Source organism: Ambystoma mexicanum, chromosome 2q, assembly GCF_040938575.1.
Source record: "Ambystoma mexicanum isolate Mex_15411 chromosome 2q, UKY_AmexF1_1, whole genome shotgun sequence".
In the NCBI taxonomy this organism is placed as follows: Eukaryota; Metazoa; Chordata; class Amphibia; order Caudata; family Ambystomatidae; genus Ambystoma; species Ambystoma mexicanum.
Genome location: NC_090924.1, coordinates 771,032,127 through 771,051,341, shown reverse-complemented (window position 1 = coordinate 771,051,341; position 19,215 = coordinate 771,032,127). Strand labels below are relative to the sequence as shown.

The following is a 19,215-nucleotide window of genomic DNA, read 5'->3' as shown; positions in this document are numbered from 1 at the left end:
GGGAGCAACCTGTTTGGGAAGGCGGTTGATGAATCCCTTCAGGCCATCAAGACAGACACAGAGACTGCCCGGGCACTGGAAGTGCTCCAACGACGACAGCCGTCCTTTCGGAGTTGCGGAGGCAGACAAGGTGCCTCCAAGGTATCAGGCAGTGGCTCCTCCACGTACCGCCAAGTGGCAAGATCTTCGTCCCAGGAAGCCTACAGGGGACGTGGCAAGTCAGGTGGTGTCCGTCGTCGACAGGGAGGTCAAGGAGGCAAGGCGGCCTCCAAACAAGATTGAACCGACCGAAGCACCCCGGTGGGAGGCCGGCTGGCGAGGTTCGTCAGCGTGTGGAAGTCCATCTCCACCGACCGTTGGGTGCTGGACGCCCTGGCCCAAGGGCACACCCTCGAGTTTCAGAAGAAGTGCCCTCGCGTTCCACCCGTGGCCAGGAAGGAAAATCACGTCCCTCAACTACTGTTCGAAGTAAGGGCGATGCTCAAGAAGGGTGCCATCCAGCTCGTCCCAAAGGGGCTTCGGGGCTCCGGAGTTTACTCAAGGTACTTCCTCGTAAAAAAGAAGACAGGAGGATGGTGCCCCATCCTGGACCTGCGACGACTGAACAAGTACATCAAGGCACAGAAGTTGCGTATGGTCACCCTCGAGCACGTGCTGGGACAGCTGGAGGAGGGCGATTTCCTGTCGTCGTTGGACTTGGAGGATGCGTACTTCCACATCCCCATTCTAAAAAGACACCGAAAGTTCCTCAGGTTCGTGGTCAAAGGGTGTCACTACCAGTTCAAGGCCCTCCCGTTCGTATTGAAGTCGGCACCCAGGGTGTTCACCAAGTGCCTCGCACCGGTGGCGGCGCGGCTGCGCCTTCAGGGATCCACGTCTACCCCTACCTGGACGACTGGCTCATCTGGGCAAGGACAAGGGAGCTCGCCGTGGAGCACACTGCGAAGACCGTTCAGCTGCTCACAGACCTGGGATTATCCATCAACTTTCCAAAAACCCACCTGGTTCCGTCGCAAGTCGCCCTGTTTCTGGGAGCCAAGCTCGACACAGTGGCGCGGCTGGCCTCGCCGTCCGAGGAAAGGACCAGGACCATTCTGGGCAAGGTGCAGCATCTGCTGGCCACGGACATGGCCAGGGTAAGATCTATCAAGTCCCTCCTCGGGATGATGTCCTCCTGCATTTATCTGGTGCGACTTAGCAGGCTTCGGATGCGCCCCTTACAGGAGTTCCTCGACGCCCGCTGGGTCCAGTCGACGGGCAGCTTCGAGGACAGGATCCCTCAACGAGACGTTCCGTCAGGCGATCCGGTGGTGGGGTACCCGCTCCCATCTGTCGGCGGGCACGGACTTTCAGACCCCAGCTCACCAGGTGACGGTGACGACGGACGCCTCCCTGGAAGGTTGGGGAGCGCACTCCGGAGATCTTCACGCGAGAGGCCTTTGGCTCCCGGAGGAGAAGTCACTCCACATCAACATCTTGGAGCTCAGCGCAGTGTTCTGGGCCCTCGGGTCCTTTCTTCCGTCCCTCAAGGGCAAGGTGGTGAGGATCTTCACCGACAACACCACCACGATGTTCTACATCCGGAAGCAGGGCGGAACCAGGTCCCCGGCCCTTTCCAAGGAAGCCCAGGATCTGTGGCATTGGGCCGTCGCCCAACGGATGTTTCTGGTGCCTCTTCATCTGGCAGGAATAAAAAACACGATCGCCGACTCATTCAGCTGGGAGCTGCGCTCGTGCCACGAGTGGGAACTACACCAGGATCAAGTGGATCGACTCTTTCGACGATGGGACGAACCCCAAATCGATCTCTTCGCGATGGCGACGAATTCCAAGTGCCGGAGGTTCGCCAGCAGGTTCCCCCAGCCGAGGAGCATGGGCAATGCTTTCTCGTTACCCTGGGACGGCCTATTTCTTTATGCGTTCCCTCCACTGCCGTTGCTGCTCCAGCTCGTCAACCAGCTCAGGAGGTCCCGGTGTAGGATGATCCTCGTTGCACCGGCGTGGCCGAGACAGATCTGGTTCCCGGACCTTCTGGACTTGTCAACGTCCACACCAGTCAAGCTGCCGACGGACGCACACCTTCTCTCCAGAGAAGGAGGCGCCATTCTTCACCACAACCCAGAGTCGCTGAACTTGCAGGCCTGGCTCCTGCAGCGCTAGAGTTTGGAGGCTACGACATCACGGCCGACTGCAGAGAGGTTCTTGCAAAGGCCAGGGCATCCTCAACTCTCAAGTGCTACGGACATAAATGGAAGAGGTTCTCTGTCTGGTTCCATGCACAGAAGATTAACCCTCTGTGGATTACGGCCCCTCAAGTACTGCCGTACCTACTGTCGCTGGCCAAAGCTGGAATGGCTCACGCCTCCATCAAAATACATCTGGCTGCAATCTCCCGATATACCAGGACTACGGGACGGGCGTCCTTGTGGTCTCATTGCCTGGTGAAAGAATTAATGAAGGGACTATTCCGATCATTCCCACTGGTGAAGGCTCCTGCCCTGGAGTGGGAGCTTAATGTGGTGCTGACCAGGCTCATGGGGGCCCCATTCGAGCCTATGCATTCGGCGCCTTTGAAGTTCCTGTCATGGAAGACAGCTTTCCTCGTGGCCATCACCTCCGCACGACGAGTGGGAGAGATCCAGGCCCTATCTTGCAAGCCTCCATACTTGACTTTTCATGACACGAGGGTGGTGCTGAGGACGCACCCCTCCTTTATGCCCAAGGTGCCGTCGCACTTCCACCTCAACGAGTCCTTGGTGTTGCCAGTTTTCTTCCCGTCGCCTTCGTCGCCGGCCGAGAGGACTTTGCACTCGCTGGATGTAGCTAGAGCGCTGAAGTTCTACGTGGACCGCACAAAGAGTTTTCGGAAGACGTCACAGCTGTTTGTGAACTTTGGGACTGTGAATCAAGGGAAGGCTCTCTCGAAGACTTCCATTTCCAGATGGCTCTCCGGCTGCATCATGCACTGTCACCAGTTGGCAAACCGACCGCTGCCCGGCCGTCCGAGAGCCCATTCGACCAGAGCGATCGCTGCTACCACGGCGTTACTGTCTGGTGTGCCCTGCTGGACATCTGCAGGGCTGCGACGTGGAGGTCGACGCACACCTTCACAAGATTCTACTGCGTCGATCGGGACTCTAGGGAGGAGTCCAGGGTCAGCCAAGCAGTGCTGCGCAACCTGTTCGCCTAAGGTGAGCCTGGTGAGGCGGTAAGAGATGCTTAATGTTGAGTTGTTGTATTGCTTAATGTTGAGCCTGTTGCCACCTCCTTTGGTTGTGCATGTGTGTACTGCTATGTATTCTCTTATTCATGAGCATGTGAATCCATGCCAGACCCCATGCTGGAGAAGGAACAAGTTACTTACCTGTAACTGTTGATCTCCAGCATGGGTCTGGCATGGATTCACATGCGAACCCTCCCGCCTACCCCTCTGCGGCTCTTCACTTCGTCATACTGCCACTTTACGTGCTACCAAATCTGAGCATGGCTGCCAGAGGCGGGGCTTAGGGAGAGGGCAGTCATTGGCTGGAGGCAGTATGACCCAGAGACCAGTGATTGGTTACTACTAAGAAAGACAGATCAGAAACTGATACTGATTTATTTCTATACCGAGGATTCCCAGCCTGACGACGGGTAATATTCATGAGCATGTGAATCCATGCCAGACCCATGCTGGAGAACAACAGTTACAGGTAAGTAACTTGTTCCTTTTCCCCACTCGAATTCCTTGTTAAAACATGGATTATAAACATGCAATGAAATATTAAATTTTCTCAGTGCAATTATAATTGTCATTTGTTATTGCCACCTCTTATGCTGCGAACCTGTGTTTAGACTGCTAAATAGTTATTATTTTAAGGTAAGATTTTGATTCTTATACTGCACACATTTTATTCCTCAGGAAAAATTCTTACGGTTATAGGAAGAAAAGAGATGAAAGGTTTGTGGTGAGTGTAATGTCTTCTTGTTTCTGCTATATAGCCATGTGTTTTGTTCTATGCTTGTTTAATATGAACAGGAGCACAGTATAAAATGGGTTAATCTTCTTTGCATTAGGCATGCTATTCCCTTTTAATGACACCACTCAAAGCTTGCCATTGTCGGTGGCATTTCTAAGCAAGCATTTTGTCAAAGAAGTTGAACTTAACTACTGGATTAGGGTATGCATTTTCACAGATGGCTAGAATAGATGGGATAATTTCTGAGGCTTGTGGATCTGCTTAGAATCGCATGCTGTGAATAGGCCGACATCTAGTGGTAGGTGCAGAGTATTGCACTCTTGTTTTCGTGTTTTGAAAAGGGATGTCGAAAGGGCGTTCTTGTAATACTATCCGTGTGACGTGTATTGTACCCATGATCCTTCACGCGTCGAGGTCTCTCAGATCGTTTTTTTCTGCCAGTGTGGTCGGTCACATATGCAGAGCTCATAGTCTAGCTGCAGAGAGAGATTGCAGTTTAACAAATAATTATTATTGCTTTTGTTGAAATTTTGACAGTATCCTCAATGATTGATCCTCCATCATCCGGTGACTACCGTCTGAACTTTGCTCAACGTCTCCTTCGAATGGATTCTGTCCTCCCACGTATTCCTCATCTATGATAATTCATATCTGCAGCTTAGCTGCTTTGGTAAATAAATTCTGCAGAAGGCGATGTGAACAAGGTCGAGGCGTCTATGTCCCCCTGAGGTCGCCGTAGGATGTCGTCACTCCGGCATAAATAGCTTGTGCCGCGCCAGTTGGCTTCAGTTCTGTTTTTTCCGAGCTTTGCTTCGAGAACACGGCGCGTTTCGTCTTTTCTTCACAAGAGAAAATGTCTTGATCCACTCTGTAAGGACTCTGGGGCAAAGATGTCCATCACAGATCCCCCTTGAGTTTGTCTTTGGGTGCCTAGCCCCTGACCACCGGACCGGCAACAGCAGCTCCTGCCAGTCTATGACAGAGAAAGCTCTTCCCAAACATAAGGGTAAGCTTGTGGTGGGTCGGGATGCTTCGAAGTGCTCTTCGAAGAAGGTGAAAAGAATGAAGGAATCAAAGGATTCCGCTTGACATAAACACGGTAAGAGGTCCAGATCGAGGATTCGTTCACAACATTCTTCGAACTCCTCTAAGAGATCAAGAAAGAGATGCTATAGGTCTCCTTCAGACTCCTCCACGGAGCTAGTTCGTTGTCCGACCAAGTCAGATTCTCCAAGCAAATGGGATGAATTTCGATCACAAATGATGCAAATCTTTGAGAACGCGGCCTCGACCCCTTCTAAGGAGCCTCGCAAGAGCAAGACCCTGGTCGCTCCGATGGACGATGCAGGCAGGTCGAAAACTACTTCGGCAAGTAGTAAGTCAAGAGTCTCGACATTATCGACCCGACATGAAGGCATTGAAGATTTCAGCCCAGGAATCGAGTACATCTCCAATTCCTTCAAAGAAATTGAAGATGACGAAGGCCTTGACGATTAAGTCGATGCCATTGTCGTCGGTTACTTCGATGCCGAAGACCTTCACAGTACCATCGGCGCCGATAACTTCAACACCGAAGACTTCGATGACTACTGCGTCATCTGGCAAACCGTCGACACATTTGACGATTCCGTCAAGTTCAACGACTTTAGCAGAGAAAGTAAAGGTATATAGACCTAGCCTGAGATCGGACTTCTTTAAGTCCATGTCCTCAATTTTTGAGGAGGAGAGTGCCTCAGAAGAAGATATTTCCCTTTTAGGAGTCAGGTATGGCTCTAGGGATGTACCAGAGGAATTAGTTGATCCAGAATCAAAATTGAGAGATCTCTGCGACTCCTTCCACTCTGCCAGTGGTATTGACACATCTCCAGAGTTGGAGTTCTCTAAACCTGACCCTACGGATCACGCTGATTCTGGGTACAGAAACCTCCTGAATGAAGGGACTAGTTTCTTGGGGTGGAGTAGGTCTTCACCTACTTTTGAACAAGACAATACGACCGATATTCTGGATCAGGGACAATAGAAAGATCCAGTTCTGCCTTTCCACAGGGCTCTGCAGAGAAAAGTAGAGGCAAACTGGGAAACGCCTGAATCTAGTTCTGCCATAGATGGTCTGTATTTTCTGGTGAGATTTCCATCGTCTTCATATCCTGATTACCTCAGGAAACACCCCACACCTGAAGTTTTGGTGATGCAAGCTGAGACTGGGTCTAGGCATTCGGCGTATCCCTCTATCCCCCCTGATAGGGAGGATAAGAAAGTGGGTGCTTGGGCCCAGAATGTTTTTACCTCAGGCAGTATGGCCTTAAAGTTCACAAACGTCACTTGTACCCTGGCCAGGTTTACGCATGCCCTGTGGGACTGCATTAAAGGGGCGGCTGAACATATTCCAGAAGGTGAGGAAGGGGAAGGCTTTCTGAATATTGTGGAGGACGGCAAGGAGGCTATGGGAGAGTGCCTCCGGTCAGGGTTGGATACAGCTGACCGTGTCAGCCGATCCATGGCTGCGAGCACAGTTCTACACAGATTTGCGTGGCTAAGAGTCAGGCTTTGCACCAGACACGCGGGTCAAACTTCTTAAGCTGCCTTTCGACAGCCCGAGGTGGTTCGGCAGCAAGGCGGACGAAAGTTTAGAGAAGCTGCAGACTGCCATGGCTGTGGCTTAGTTTCTTAGTGCCTCCATTCGCCAACCTCAGCACTTCTACTCGGTGTCATCTTCATGGAGAGGTTGTTCTTTTCGATACTAACCCTCATCTGGTAGAGGAAGATGACAGGCTGTGCACAAAGGACAAAGAAAGATTCCTCGGACGAGGAAAGGGTGCAAAATCAGCTTCAGCAGTGGCATCTTTGCCCTTAGCCACTGCTGCAGCCGCCCCTAGACCACTCTGAGGCCTTATCCCACAAAACCCTGGTGGGAGGCAGAATCTCAGTGCATCTGAAGGAATGGTGGGGCATTACCTCAGATGCTTGGGCATTGGAAACAGTGGACCAAGGTTACTGCCTTCCTTTTCTGAAAAGACTTCTGGATCATCCAGCTCTCAAAACTCTGGATCCGTTCATTGTGTAGGATATTTTGACTCTGCTAGAGAAAGGTGCAATAGAACATGTACCTGTAGCGGTGAGGAACAAGGGCTGGTACTCCCCTTATTTTCTCATTCCAAAGGACGACTGAGAATTGAGACCCCTCTTGGACTTAAGAAACTTGAACAAGTTCCTCAGCAAGAACAAATTCAAGATGGTTACCCTTTCTCAGATCCTTCAGGCTCTCCAACTCAAAGACTGGTTGGTATCATTGGACCTTCGGGATGCTTACTTTCATGTGCCAATCCATCTCAAGCACAGAAAGTACCGGAGGTTCGCGGTTGGCAGTTCTCACTATCAGTTTCGAGTTCTGCCATTTGGGCTAACCTCCGCCCGAGGGTTTTCACCAAGTTGATGGCCGCGGTGGCAGCGAGTCTCGGGAGAGGCGGGGATTCATGTCTACCCCCACCTGGACGATTGGTTGATCAGGGTTCGTTCCCCCTGAGCAAGCCCAGGAACGTCTTACAATAACCTGCCACTCACTACATAGACTGGGCTTCTCCCTCAATTTCAAGATGTCCCATATGATACCATCCCAAAGACTCCAGTTTATCATAGCAGTCCTGGATACTTCCTCAGGGAAAGCCTCGCCTCACGAGGTGAGAGCTCTTCACATTCTGCAGATGGTATCAAAATTCTAAAATGCCCAGCATCTGCCGGCCTACGATTTTCTGAGGTTGCTCGGTCTCATGATATGCTGCATTTTTCTGGTGCCAGAGGCCCGACTGAGAATGAGATCCCTTCAGTAGGCACTCAGGACACAGTGGTCCCAAGTCTTGGGGAATATGTCGGATCTTCTGCAAGTTCCAAGCACAGTTGCTCAGGACCTTTCTATGATGGGCTTGCAACGACAATATCCTGAGAATCTTTTTGGCAACCATTGCCGGAGATAACAGTAGTGATGGACGCCTCACTCATGGGGAAAGGGGGGGCAGCCCACACCAACAGTCTGACAATCAGCAGGCGTTGGTCTCCATCAGAGTCCAAACTACACATCAACCTTTTGGAGCTGAGGACAATCGGGCTAGCGCTAAAGGCCTTCCTGCCCTCTGTACGGGGAAAGAATGTCCTGATAATGACCGACAACACGGTGGCCATGTACTACCTCAACAAAAGAGGCAGCGTAGAGTCACTTCCACTGTGCATAGAGGCAATGCAGCTCTGGTTCTGGGCAATACAAGAAGGAATCTCTGTCGCAGTTCACCTAGCCGGAGAGCAGAACACAGCGGCGGGAGCTAGCTCAGGAAGTCCAAGAGATCTTTACCCTTTGGGGAACCCCTCAAGTGGATCTGTTCGCGACCGAGGTGAATCGGAAGTGTGAACAGTATTGCTCAAGGGAATTTCCCCCGAGAGGAGCACTAGGGGACGCATTTGTGGTGGACTGGGATTTTCCACTTATGTACGAGTTTCCTCCAGGCCCTTTGATTCCTCATGTAAGCAGTAGGTTGAGAAAGTTCGGGAAATAAATGATCCTAATTGCTCTGGATTGGGCCAGGAGAATGTGGTACCTGCACCTTCTGGACATGTCCATCTGCTCTCGAATAAGACTTCTACAAAGAGAGGATCTTCTCTTGCAAGAGGAAGGTCACTTTCTCCATCCAGAGGTCAAAACACTCAACCTTCACGCCTGGTTTATGAGAGGCTGAGATATAAGGATTGGGACCTTCCGGGCGACGTAATGGAGATTTTGCTTTCGGCCAGAAGGCCAGCAACCAAATCTTTGTACCGGTGTCATTGGAACAAATTCATTAACTGGTGCAAGGATAAGAATGTGTCCCTTTTCAATGTGGCACTCCTGTAGTGCTCTTTCCTTTGACATCTGGCCAATCTGGGGCTCCAGGTTGGTACAATAAAGGGGTATTTAGCCGCGCTTTCAATTTTTAAGTGTACTTCTGAAGAGGTTTCATATTTCAAAATGCCATTGATCATCCAGTTTCTCAAGGGGCTCACTAACGTGTACCCACCAGTACCATTTCATGTCCCGGCTTGGGATTTAAACCTTGTTTTAAAAAGTCTGACAGGCATACCTTTTGAGCCTTTACATTCCTGTGCTTTAAGGCTCTTAACATTTAAAACTGCCCTTCTTGTGGCATTAACATCAGCCCGCAGGGTAAGCAAGTTGCAGGCTTTTATGTAAACCGCCCCATACTGTTTTTCATAAGGACAGCCATACTTACAGTTAAACCATCTTTCTTGCTAAAAGTAGTTTCTGACTTTAACCTGTCACAGAAAATGATATTCCCAACTTTCTACCCTCCTCCTCATTTGGGAAAAGAAGAGGAGAGACTACACAGACTTGATCCAAAAAGGGTTCTGAGTTTTTATATAATGCGAATGTTAAAATTGTGTCAAGACGGTCAGCTTTTTGTTGGTTATACAGGTGCCAAATTGAGATTAATCATAGATGAGGAATACGTGGGAGGACACAATCCATTTGAAGAACAAGTTACTTTCCAACCGTAACGTTCTTTCGACTGGATGTTCCTCCCACGTATTCCTCATCGCCCCACCCATCCTACCCCGCAGTAACATTTATGGGTTTACAGTTGCGTTTTTGTAAAGAGCTTTCCGTCTAGAGCACGCCTATCTGGTTCCTCTATGTAACAAATGAAAAAACGGAACTGAAGCCAGCGGGCGTGGCATGAGCTTTTTATGCAGAGAGTGACGTAGACATCCTGTGGCGACCTCCGAGGGACATCAACGCCTCGACCTCGTGCACAGCGCCCTCTGCTGACATTTTCTTTCCGAAGCAGCGAAGCTGTAGATACAAATTATCATAGATGAGGAAAATGTGGGACGAACATCCAGTTGAAAGAACGTTACAGTTGGTAAGTAACTTGTTCTTCTCGACAGCTGACTGCAGCCTTCACCAGGCATCGGCCTTGCATTAGGGACAGTGGGGGGGCGTGGGGACAGACGTTATACTCTGGAACTGACACCCTTTAAATGTTGTCCTTCCTGCAATAGAAAATGGCCCTGGAAAGATACACACAGAGTGTGTAACAGGTTTCTTCCACGCGATCACGCGGAATGGTTTTACAATTCTAAGCTTTTTAAGACAAAAAAGGCTCAAGTACAGGCACTTCAAGCGGTAGATGGCCTACGCCATGCAGGCCGAATCCCTTCCCGGCATTGTTGGGTCAGAGGAGGAAGAGCTTTGGCAGCAATGGCTTTGTGTCAGAAGCCAAAGACTTATTAGAGGAGTCGGTAGACTCGCATGCGTCTGTCCCCAGCCTCACTAGTTGTGCCGAGCTCTGCTATGGGGAAGTTCACTGGTGAAGTCCACGCACAGATGCGCTCTCAAAAACGTACAACCCCAAACCAACCTTTGACAGGATCGTTGAAGGGGGCTTTAAAGGCAACTATACTCAAGTCTAAGGTTTTGTCGAAAGAGAATGAAACATTGCATTTGTAGCCTGTCAGTCATAAACATTCGACTGCTGATTCAGACAAGTCAAAACAGCAGTCAAAACATGTTTCTAAACAAATCATAGAGAAAAACACACAGAATCAACACCACAGGCCTTACTCTGCGATCTATGCCCCCTTTTACCACTTCTGAAACCTCTTCCACTTACACTAGGTCTACAGAGGAAATTCCTGAAGTTCCGAAGAACAGGAACATGGACAAAAGAAAAACTTGAAAAAACTGTGGATAGGGAATCTGAATTTGTAACATTTATGGAAACATATCCCATTAAGCAAAAGACCATGTTCTGTGAGGAGGGTTAGCCACCCCCATGTCTCCCAGACTCTATCACTCTCCACCCCATGTCATCTATGAGAGCACGTCTAACATCTTTCAAGAGGATGAAGGCGATCTCTATTTGGTGCAAGACCAAGGGTATCGTAGACTTAAGCAAGGGGACTCTGATCAAGGTTCTTGACCTGCATCTTGCACCCATGATACCCTGGATGAGCCCGATGTTTTGGTGATGATGATTCTCTACAACAGGCCAGGGATTCGTTGCGGATAGCGCTTCTGTCCCTGACTTTGTCGAGGACATCCTAAAAGAGAAAAAGACTATTAGCCAATCCATCCCCCTCTTGAACTCTCTTAACAGATTTGCAGCTTCTCATCTCACACCATAACTCACGCGGGTAGTAAACCCTCAGGTGGAGAAAGTGTTAAAGCCGGCACCAACTGACCCCCTATATATTCAGGGTCATGTAACACCTTACTCCCTGGTGGTCACTACCACTAGAAAGCTTGCATGAGTGCCACTTTCCAATACCGAGGCACCTCCTGACAAAGAATGCAAGAAGCTTTACACTTTAGGCAAATGGGTCACTGCTTCAGCAGCTGTTCTCAAACTACAGTGATGTCCTGTGGGGTTTGCTCCAGAGTAAATTGAAAAGTGTCCCGGAGCCTTCCAAGTCCCAACTACTCAATATCGTTAGAGGCTAGACGGGTCTAAAGCAAACCTTAGACTCCGCTGAAACAGCAGGCAGAGTCCCTGTACAAGGCACCCTATTAATAAGGCACTCTTGGCTGCATTGTTCTCGGTTCAAACCAGAAGCCCAGGCCATTTTAAACTTATTGAGGAATCCGTCCTGTTTGGCAAAGCTGTTGAAGCTTTAGAGACAGTGAAAATGGAACGCGACACGCTTAAGACCCCAAGTCAAAATTCTAACAAGCCATTTGTCCAACGGAGAGTTTTATTTAAACACCCGCTGTTCCTTTGGCTGCAGACTCTTAACTTTCAGGTTTCTCATCTGCGTCCTCTTCCTGGTACACAACCTAGGGTACAAAATCGACCTAGCAGACCTTTCAACACAGTGGTTTCAGGCGAGGCAAAGGTAGAGGTAGGAGTGCAGCCTTTAGAGGCTCCCCTACCAGCAAGTAACTTTTGCATCAAGATTCCCTCCCATGTATCTCCAGTAGGTCGAATTTAATCATTCACCCACTTATGGGACGAGATGACCTCAGACCCGTGGGTGCCGTCTACCGGAATAATACCATTATTGCGCCTCCAGAACTCTGACTGCCGAAAATTACAACTTATGTATGTGGGAGGGGGTGTTGGTCAGAATTATATGCAGTACCCTTTGGGAATACCACATACAATTAGACTACAAGTGACAGTACTATTTCGCCTTTGGTACAAGCCTGTACTACACAGTAAAAGTGGTAGCGATGGCTGAGCAGCCAGACTTGTCTCAAGAGTAAGTGAGCAGTACAAATAGTTACACAAAGGACAGCAATTACTATGATTCAGGCAAACACTGACTCAAGGTTTTCAAGTAAAAGAATATACATTTATTTTACTCTTCAGTTGTATAACATTCCACTATTATAAGCAGTCTAAAAATCACTCTTAATACACCACACCACTTCCCTTAAATTCCAGGCAAGTTAAGCTCACAAAACACTTGTGTATAGGCGCGTTATAAATGCCATATCATATATCAAAATGAAGTGTGAGCAAAATAGCACTCCAGCAATTTAAAAGGGAGGGAAAGACAAAGGTTAACAGAAATGGATTCACACCAGCAGGTAAGTACTCGCGGCAAGCGAACAAGAGAGACTACAATGATAAAATCAGATAGAAAAGGCTTATGGCCAAAGTCAATGGTTCAAAAGTCTTTTGCTCAAGATAATACAGTTCAGGGTAGTTTGCTGTAAAGTTTGTGGCACGGTTTCCAGACGAGGTTGGTTGGTAGAAAAGTTAGCTCAAAGAGAAGAGAAGGACAAGCCCTAGGATTGGAGAAAGATTTCAAACACTTTCACTGCGGATGAACGAAACGCACAACTAGATTTGCACAGTACCTTAAAACGGAGAGGGAGCTGTAGCTGAGGCTGAAGTTCCTGGTAGTTCCTGCAGGTTCACGGTTCCTGAAGCCACTGTCGGACTGATCAGAAGTTGGAAGACTGCAGGGTTCCTGCACTACCCAGGGTAGAAACCAGCAGCAGAGCAAAGCAACAAATAAAAGGTGCGCCCCTTAAAACCCAAGCAGGGTCAGACCTTCCTGGCTATCCGGCCCACTGTAGCTCTGTACAGCGAATTCGATCAGAGGAGGGGTTTGGGTGAACTGGTTGGTCCCACCAGCTCAAGGGAAGAAGTTTCCTGGAAGATCTTCTCTGTCGTCGGATTCTGGAGATTCGGACCTGCAGCAGGGCTTCACCGGGCGGTTCATTCGTCGTAGGGGTCCTCTTCTTCCAATTCCTCATTGGTTCTTTCATTCCAGTGGCGACTCTGCTCTTCCACTGCCAGAGTCCTGCTTTTTCTGCATTTTTCTCCCATTCATACAGCCTGGCTGTCAATCATACAGCAGGGTAGCTGGCCTGGCAAGGCCAGTCCCCTTAGCCAGTCAGACAGGAGTGCAACTTTGGTTACCAAGGGAACCCATGGCAGGGGTCCTAAAACCTCTCCCTCACATACTGCCTACCCAGACTCTCATGCGCCTAAAGGAGGGCTTCTGTGTGGAAGCCCGCGAAAAAGCGGTCAACAAAGGCACAAAACATGGTTTGACGCACAGAGTAAAACACGAGAAAGACTTTAACAAAAAGAAATGGCTAATAAACCCGGCCAGAGCCAAAATAAAATGTATTTGGTCAAGCAGGTTTTTGTTTGAGGCTAATATAATAGCCTAAAACATTACCACGTTTATGTAAGATAATCGCGGTAGAAAAGTTAGGGTAGATACCACTGCCACCAGCCATGTCTTAATGTGTAGGGACCGAAAAAATGCCCCAAGAGGCGCAGACAAGGGATAAGAATTAACCCTTTCCAATACTCCAGGGAAGATGGGGTGTACTGGGTCTGTGGTTTAAAGTGACTAAGGTAAAGTTAACAGCAACTTTACCCTTTTCTGGGGGACTGTAGTCAGCCCCAGAAAATGGAGTCAGTGGGAAGTCTAAAAGACAATCCTGTGTCACTGCACTGAAGGTGCTGTGTAACACACATGGAACATATGGTGCCCTGGAGTAGGTGAGACTCCAGTGCCCAAGATCACACAAAAAGTAGAAACACACATAGCAAAACACATGTAAGAGTGGGAAAAAAGGCTCACTCTTACCAGGTGAAAAAAATAAATCGTAGAAATCCAGCAAAGCTGCTGAGGGACTCAGTAGGTAAGGGAAATCAACCATTTATGAGAATTCTCCCTAACAGGGGGTATGGGATATGATAAAAGTATAGGAGGGTTTCAGGGGGTCTCCCCCCCGCGTATATATGGTGTGTAAAGGGGTTTGAAAAAAGAAGTCGGAATTTTCAGTAGTCAGTTCTGGGGGTTGCAGAAATTACATAGATTCCTGTCTACCATCTCCATTGAATTTCTACTAAAACGCCAATACCATCCATCAAAGCACAGAAGGATGTCGCAAGAACATCAGCTCATCCTGCAGGCGGAAGTGGAGAAATTACTTAAAGGATCCATAGCACTTGAGGTAAGCAAGGGTATTTATTCGGTGTACTTCTGGGTACCCAAAAAGGACTAAAACATTCACCCTGTATTAGATATTCATCGTGCAAACAAGTATGTCAAGCCACAAGCATTCAGGACGACTACCCTGCAGGAGGTAATCCCTCTTCTCAAAAACGGGAACTACATGGCGACATTGCACATGAAAGATACATACTTTCCTATTTTAATGTTGCCAGTGCACAGAGTTCCTAAGATTCCAAGTGGGAAATTATCTTTACGAGTTAAAAGTACTGCTATTCGGCATAGCCTCAGCGCCAAGAGTGTTTACTAAAGTTCTAGCAGTGGTGGCGACCCACCTTTGCAGAACGTTCATTCCAGTGTATCCTTATCTAGATAACTGGCTAATTGCAGGAGACACATCTCAAGGGTGTCTCAAGACACACAAGAACCAATCAATCTACTGTTTCAGCTAGGGTTCTCCATCAATGAGAAAAAATCAATTCTCGTGCCTAGTCAAGTCCAACAATTGCTGGGAGCTTTAATTCGAACAGAAGACAGTATTGTCTTCACCTCCAACGAGAGACCCAAACATATGCTATTCCACAATTTATAGCCTGTCCGATAACCTTACACAAGGGCGTGCGCCTGCTCCGAATGATGGCTTCCTGCATCTACCTAGTGCCTCACGCCAGCCTGCGCATGCATCTGATGCAATAGTGGCTTGCAAGACAATAGTCTAAGGCAAGCAGTCAATGCGACGATGTAGTGGATGTCTCGCAGTCTCTAGTTCTGTCTCTGCAGTGGTGGTTAAGAAAGAACCTACTCAAAGGGTAATCATTCACCACACCAGCAATAAAGGCCACTCTTACCACAGAGGCGTGCCTATCGTGGTGGGAAGAACATTATCTCCATCATACAATGCATGTCATGTGCGCTCAGACACTAGCGAACAAGCACATCAACCTGTTAGAGCTTCTGGCAGTGTTAAAAGCTGTGAAAACCTTTCAGGACCAGTTACAACGGAAAACAGGTCTAATCCTAATGGGCAACACTACAGCCATGTTTTTTATAAACTGGGTGGGATGCACTCTCCAGGCCTGTCCAAGCTAGCCCAAAACACATGAAATTGAATGCTGAAAAACATGTCCCTCCTGTCCCAACATTTTCTATCCGATATCCTCAGCAGAAACGTTCAACTTCCCGTAGAGCACGAATGGCAGCTACATGCTGACATTTTACACAACCTCTTCACTGAATGGGGTCATCCACATATAGACCTATTCGTAACACTGGGGAAAGCGCAATGCAGAGACTTCGCCTCCAGGTATCCCCAGACAAGAGATTCGTCCACAAGTTGCACCAGGAACAAGTCCAACTTATCCTAATAGCGCGCATGAGGGCCCAGCAACCATGCTTCTCACAAAGAAGGATGTCTTTGTCCTCCAACCAAGCTTCCATGCTCATTCAACATGCAGTCTTAAGATCAGGGATCAACACTCCATGTCCTTAAACACTGAATTTGGCAGTCTGCCTCCTGCATTCATAGTTTGGGCATTTGAATCTTTCTCAAAGATGTATGGACATTCTTAAGAAAGCATATAAACTTAATACCAGACACTGCTTTTTCAATAAGTGGAAACGCTTTTCTATTTGGTGTCGATCACGGAGCATCAATCCTATTGACTACACACCTTCTCACATTGTTCGATACCTACTTTACCTTCTAGATTCAGGGCTTGTCCTTAATTCACAGAGTAGATTTAGCTGCTCTGTCTGCTTACACCGACTCTCAAAAGAATATTTCTTGGTTGAGCGTCCCTTTCATTAAAGACTTCATGGAAAGGGTGAAAAGATTACATCCTCTGATTTCAAATTCAACCCCCGGCTGGTAATTGAATGCAATCCTTACTAAACTTATGGCCCCTTGTTTTGAGCCAACGCATAAAGCCAGTCTTAAGTGCCTTACTTATAAGACTGGCTTTATAAGATTTTCTCGTGGCCATTAGCTCTATAAGAAGGGTGAGTGAACTGCAGGCGATCTCAGTTCAAGATCCATTTGTCACCATTCACAAGGACAAAGTGGTTTTACGCACACATCCACGCTTCTCTACCAAATTAATCTCCAAGTTCCATGTCAATCAGTCTATAGAACTTGCGTCATTTTTCCAAAACCTCACTTATTCAGCACAGTGAAGCCTCCATACATTGGATGTCAGAAGAGCTGTCATATATTACTTAAATAAAACTAAACCACTACAGAAATCGGACCAGTTCCTGGTTTCCGTAAGAACTAGAAGAGAAGGGGAATGCTGTTTCAAAATCTTCTATTTCAAAATGGATTGTAAAATGCATTCATAAGTGAACTTAACCCTTTACGCCCAGAGCGCACACTACTCAATGCACAGGGGCAACTTTGGCTTTCATTGCAAATGTACCTTTAGACGCCATTTGCAAAGCAGCTGCCTGGAGTTCATTTCACACCTTTACACTGCATTGCTGCTTAGATACACATTCTAAGAGTGATTCACAGGTCGGTCCAGCGGTGTTAAAACATCTTTTTGACAAAGTACCTTCTAACGTCCCACCACCATCTCCTGGTCATGCTCTATAGTTCATGCTTAGCATGTGATTCTAAGCATAGCCACAAGCCTCAGAAGGCATACTTTACTTACTGTACTTGTGTTTCTGATGTTTGTATATGCTTAGATTCACATGCACCCGCACTTTCTCCCCTCTTGGAGTTGAAGGCACATAGACCGCTAATTCCTTCTTTACTCACACATACCTCGTACTCCCTATTATCAGAAACAAAACAATCAGACGCACCTTGACGTGTGAGCGGTCATGGGTACAATACACATCACACGGGGATAGTATTAAAAGCACGCCCTGTCGATGCCCCATTCAAAACTTTAAAAAATGAATGCTATACTCTGAACCTACCACTAGATGGACTATGCACAGCATGTGAATCTAAGCAGCAGAAATAAGATTACGGTAAGTAATGCATGCACTATATAGTCCAGAATTTAAGATATGGTCGTGTTTATGCTTGCCTTTTTAATGAAAGGTTGCTTTTTTTGCTTTTAACAGAATAAACATAAGATTCTTCTTGTCAAATGCATTATTTGTGTGCACGTTTGCATACATAAGTACATATAGAGGTATCGGCCCATAATTCTGCAGCCAAACTGAATAAATACCGAATTGCGAGGTCCACATTTCCATGCAATTATGTGTAGGGTGTGGGAGAAGTTTAAGGTAATAAATATAAGGTGAGTATGCAGAGGTTGTGAGGGCGTCCCCTGCATATAATTGCGGGGAAATGTGGCCAGGGGAATTCATCATTTTCGTTGTTGCCTTTCTTTTGGCCTAGTAATGACAAAGATCCCTTATGGAAGCATTTAAAGTTGCAATAATAGCACAGCTTCTAATGTCAGTAGTTTTACATGTGAGATGTTTTGATTTTCGGTTTCTAAATTTTGTATTGTTAAAATTGAAGTGTCACTATTGCAATATCCAAATGTATACAAAGATGCATATCTATAGATGTGCCGTTTTGTGAAACATGACCGGTTCAACCTTTTTCTATCATGTAAAGTACAAGGTGAATTACTTTTGAAGAACTATGGCCCTGCTCCATTCTAAATTCAGGAAAAGATCAAATGTTACCACACCATCCACTCAGCTCGTGCTAACCATGCTAATGGTAACCAGTCCACTCCACAGTCGGACACTGTGTCTAAAACCACCTCCTGGTAGGCATTACCGGGTCCAGGCACTTCTGGGTGAAACTGAAAACACTTTTTCTGAACTATGCAAGCATTTGCCTCTTCAGCTTTCTCCACCAGACCACATTCCAGTGCCTGCTTGGGTTCCTCTATAACCCACTTTATCAAACTGCAATGCAATTTTTGTTTGCTATTCCGCACCTCTGTAAAAAAAAATATTCAGTATTGGAACTCTGTTTCAGTAAGATTTAGATGCTTCCAATGAAACATTATTACTTTATCCAAAATAACCTGTTTTTCTAGTGCCAAAGAGGTCCATGTGTGGGATGGTTCTCTGGCCAGCCCACCTCTTCCAGACTTGTTGTGCTCCTCTGAGGAATCTGGGTCCCTTTTGCACTGCTCATACATGTGGCGTGCAATGCGACCATCTATGCTCCTCCTGAAGCATACCTGCCAGCTTCCCTTAGCCCATTCCGTGTATGGTGGTCGAGTGAGGTGGACATACTTGGCACAGTTTTCCTGGGCCCTGCATTGCCTTACCTTACTGCAAGCATTATATTGATCCTGCCTGCCAGTGCCCTTTCTCCTTTGTGCATCACATTGCATTTGATTCCGTGAATGCCATCTCTGCTGTGTTGAACAATGGTTCTACCTGAACCACATCATGCTGGCATAGGGTATGTAGACTTGCTTTACACCTTAGCACTCAGTTGGTTGTCCCTCCTTTCAGATGGTCATCTTCAGCATCCATCCATCCTGCCATTTAAGAAGTTAGTCACGCAAAAGGGAAGTAAACCTCTTTTCACATATATGGTCTTCCTGGTGGTCGGTTCTTCCTGGTCATTGCATTGTGATTGGGGAACAACTAGGGCAGTCAATTGGCGGACAACTCCTGGAACTCTCCCGCTAACTCATTAAGTAGCTATCAGGATATGTATCTGCCGCAACATGGGGGCTCCTATGTCTTGGGTAACTGGGATGACGTCCCTTAGGGGAAACTAGGGAATTCTGTGAGTCAGGGGTGGCCACCCGCTCTGTAATGTGACACTGGAGGAGGCACACAGAGGATCCCTCAGATG

General features: G+C 47.6%; 1 protein-coding gene across 5 annotated transcripts in view; it reads left to right on the top strand.

The window, feature by feature from the left end:
• The window catches only part of LARP4B (La ribonucleoprotein 4B), a 2,592,412-nt gene that overhangs the window by 1,581,797 nt on the left and 991,400 nt on the right, over positions 1 to 19,215 (top strand). For all 5 annotated transcript variants that reach the window (XM_069648004.1, XM_069648003.1, XM_069648001.1 and 2 more), the window contains one exon: positions 3,902 to 3,947. In XM_069648004.1, the coding sequence (XP_069504105.1) occupies positions 3,902 to 3,947 (46 nt within the window). The remainder of the gene's footprint in view (positions 1 to 3,901; positions 3,948 to 19,215) is intronic.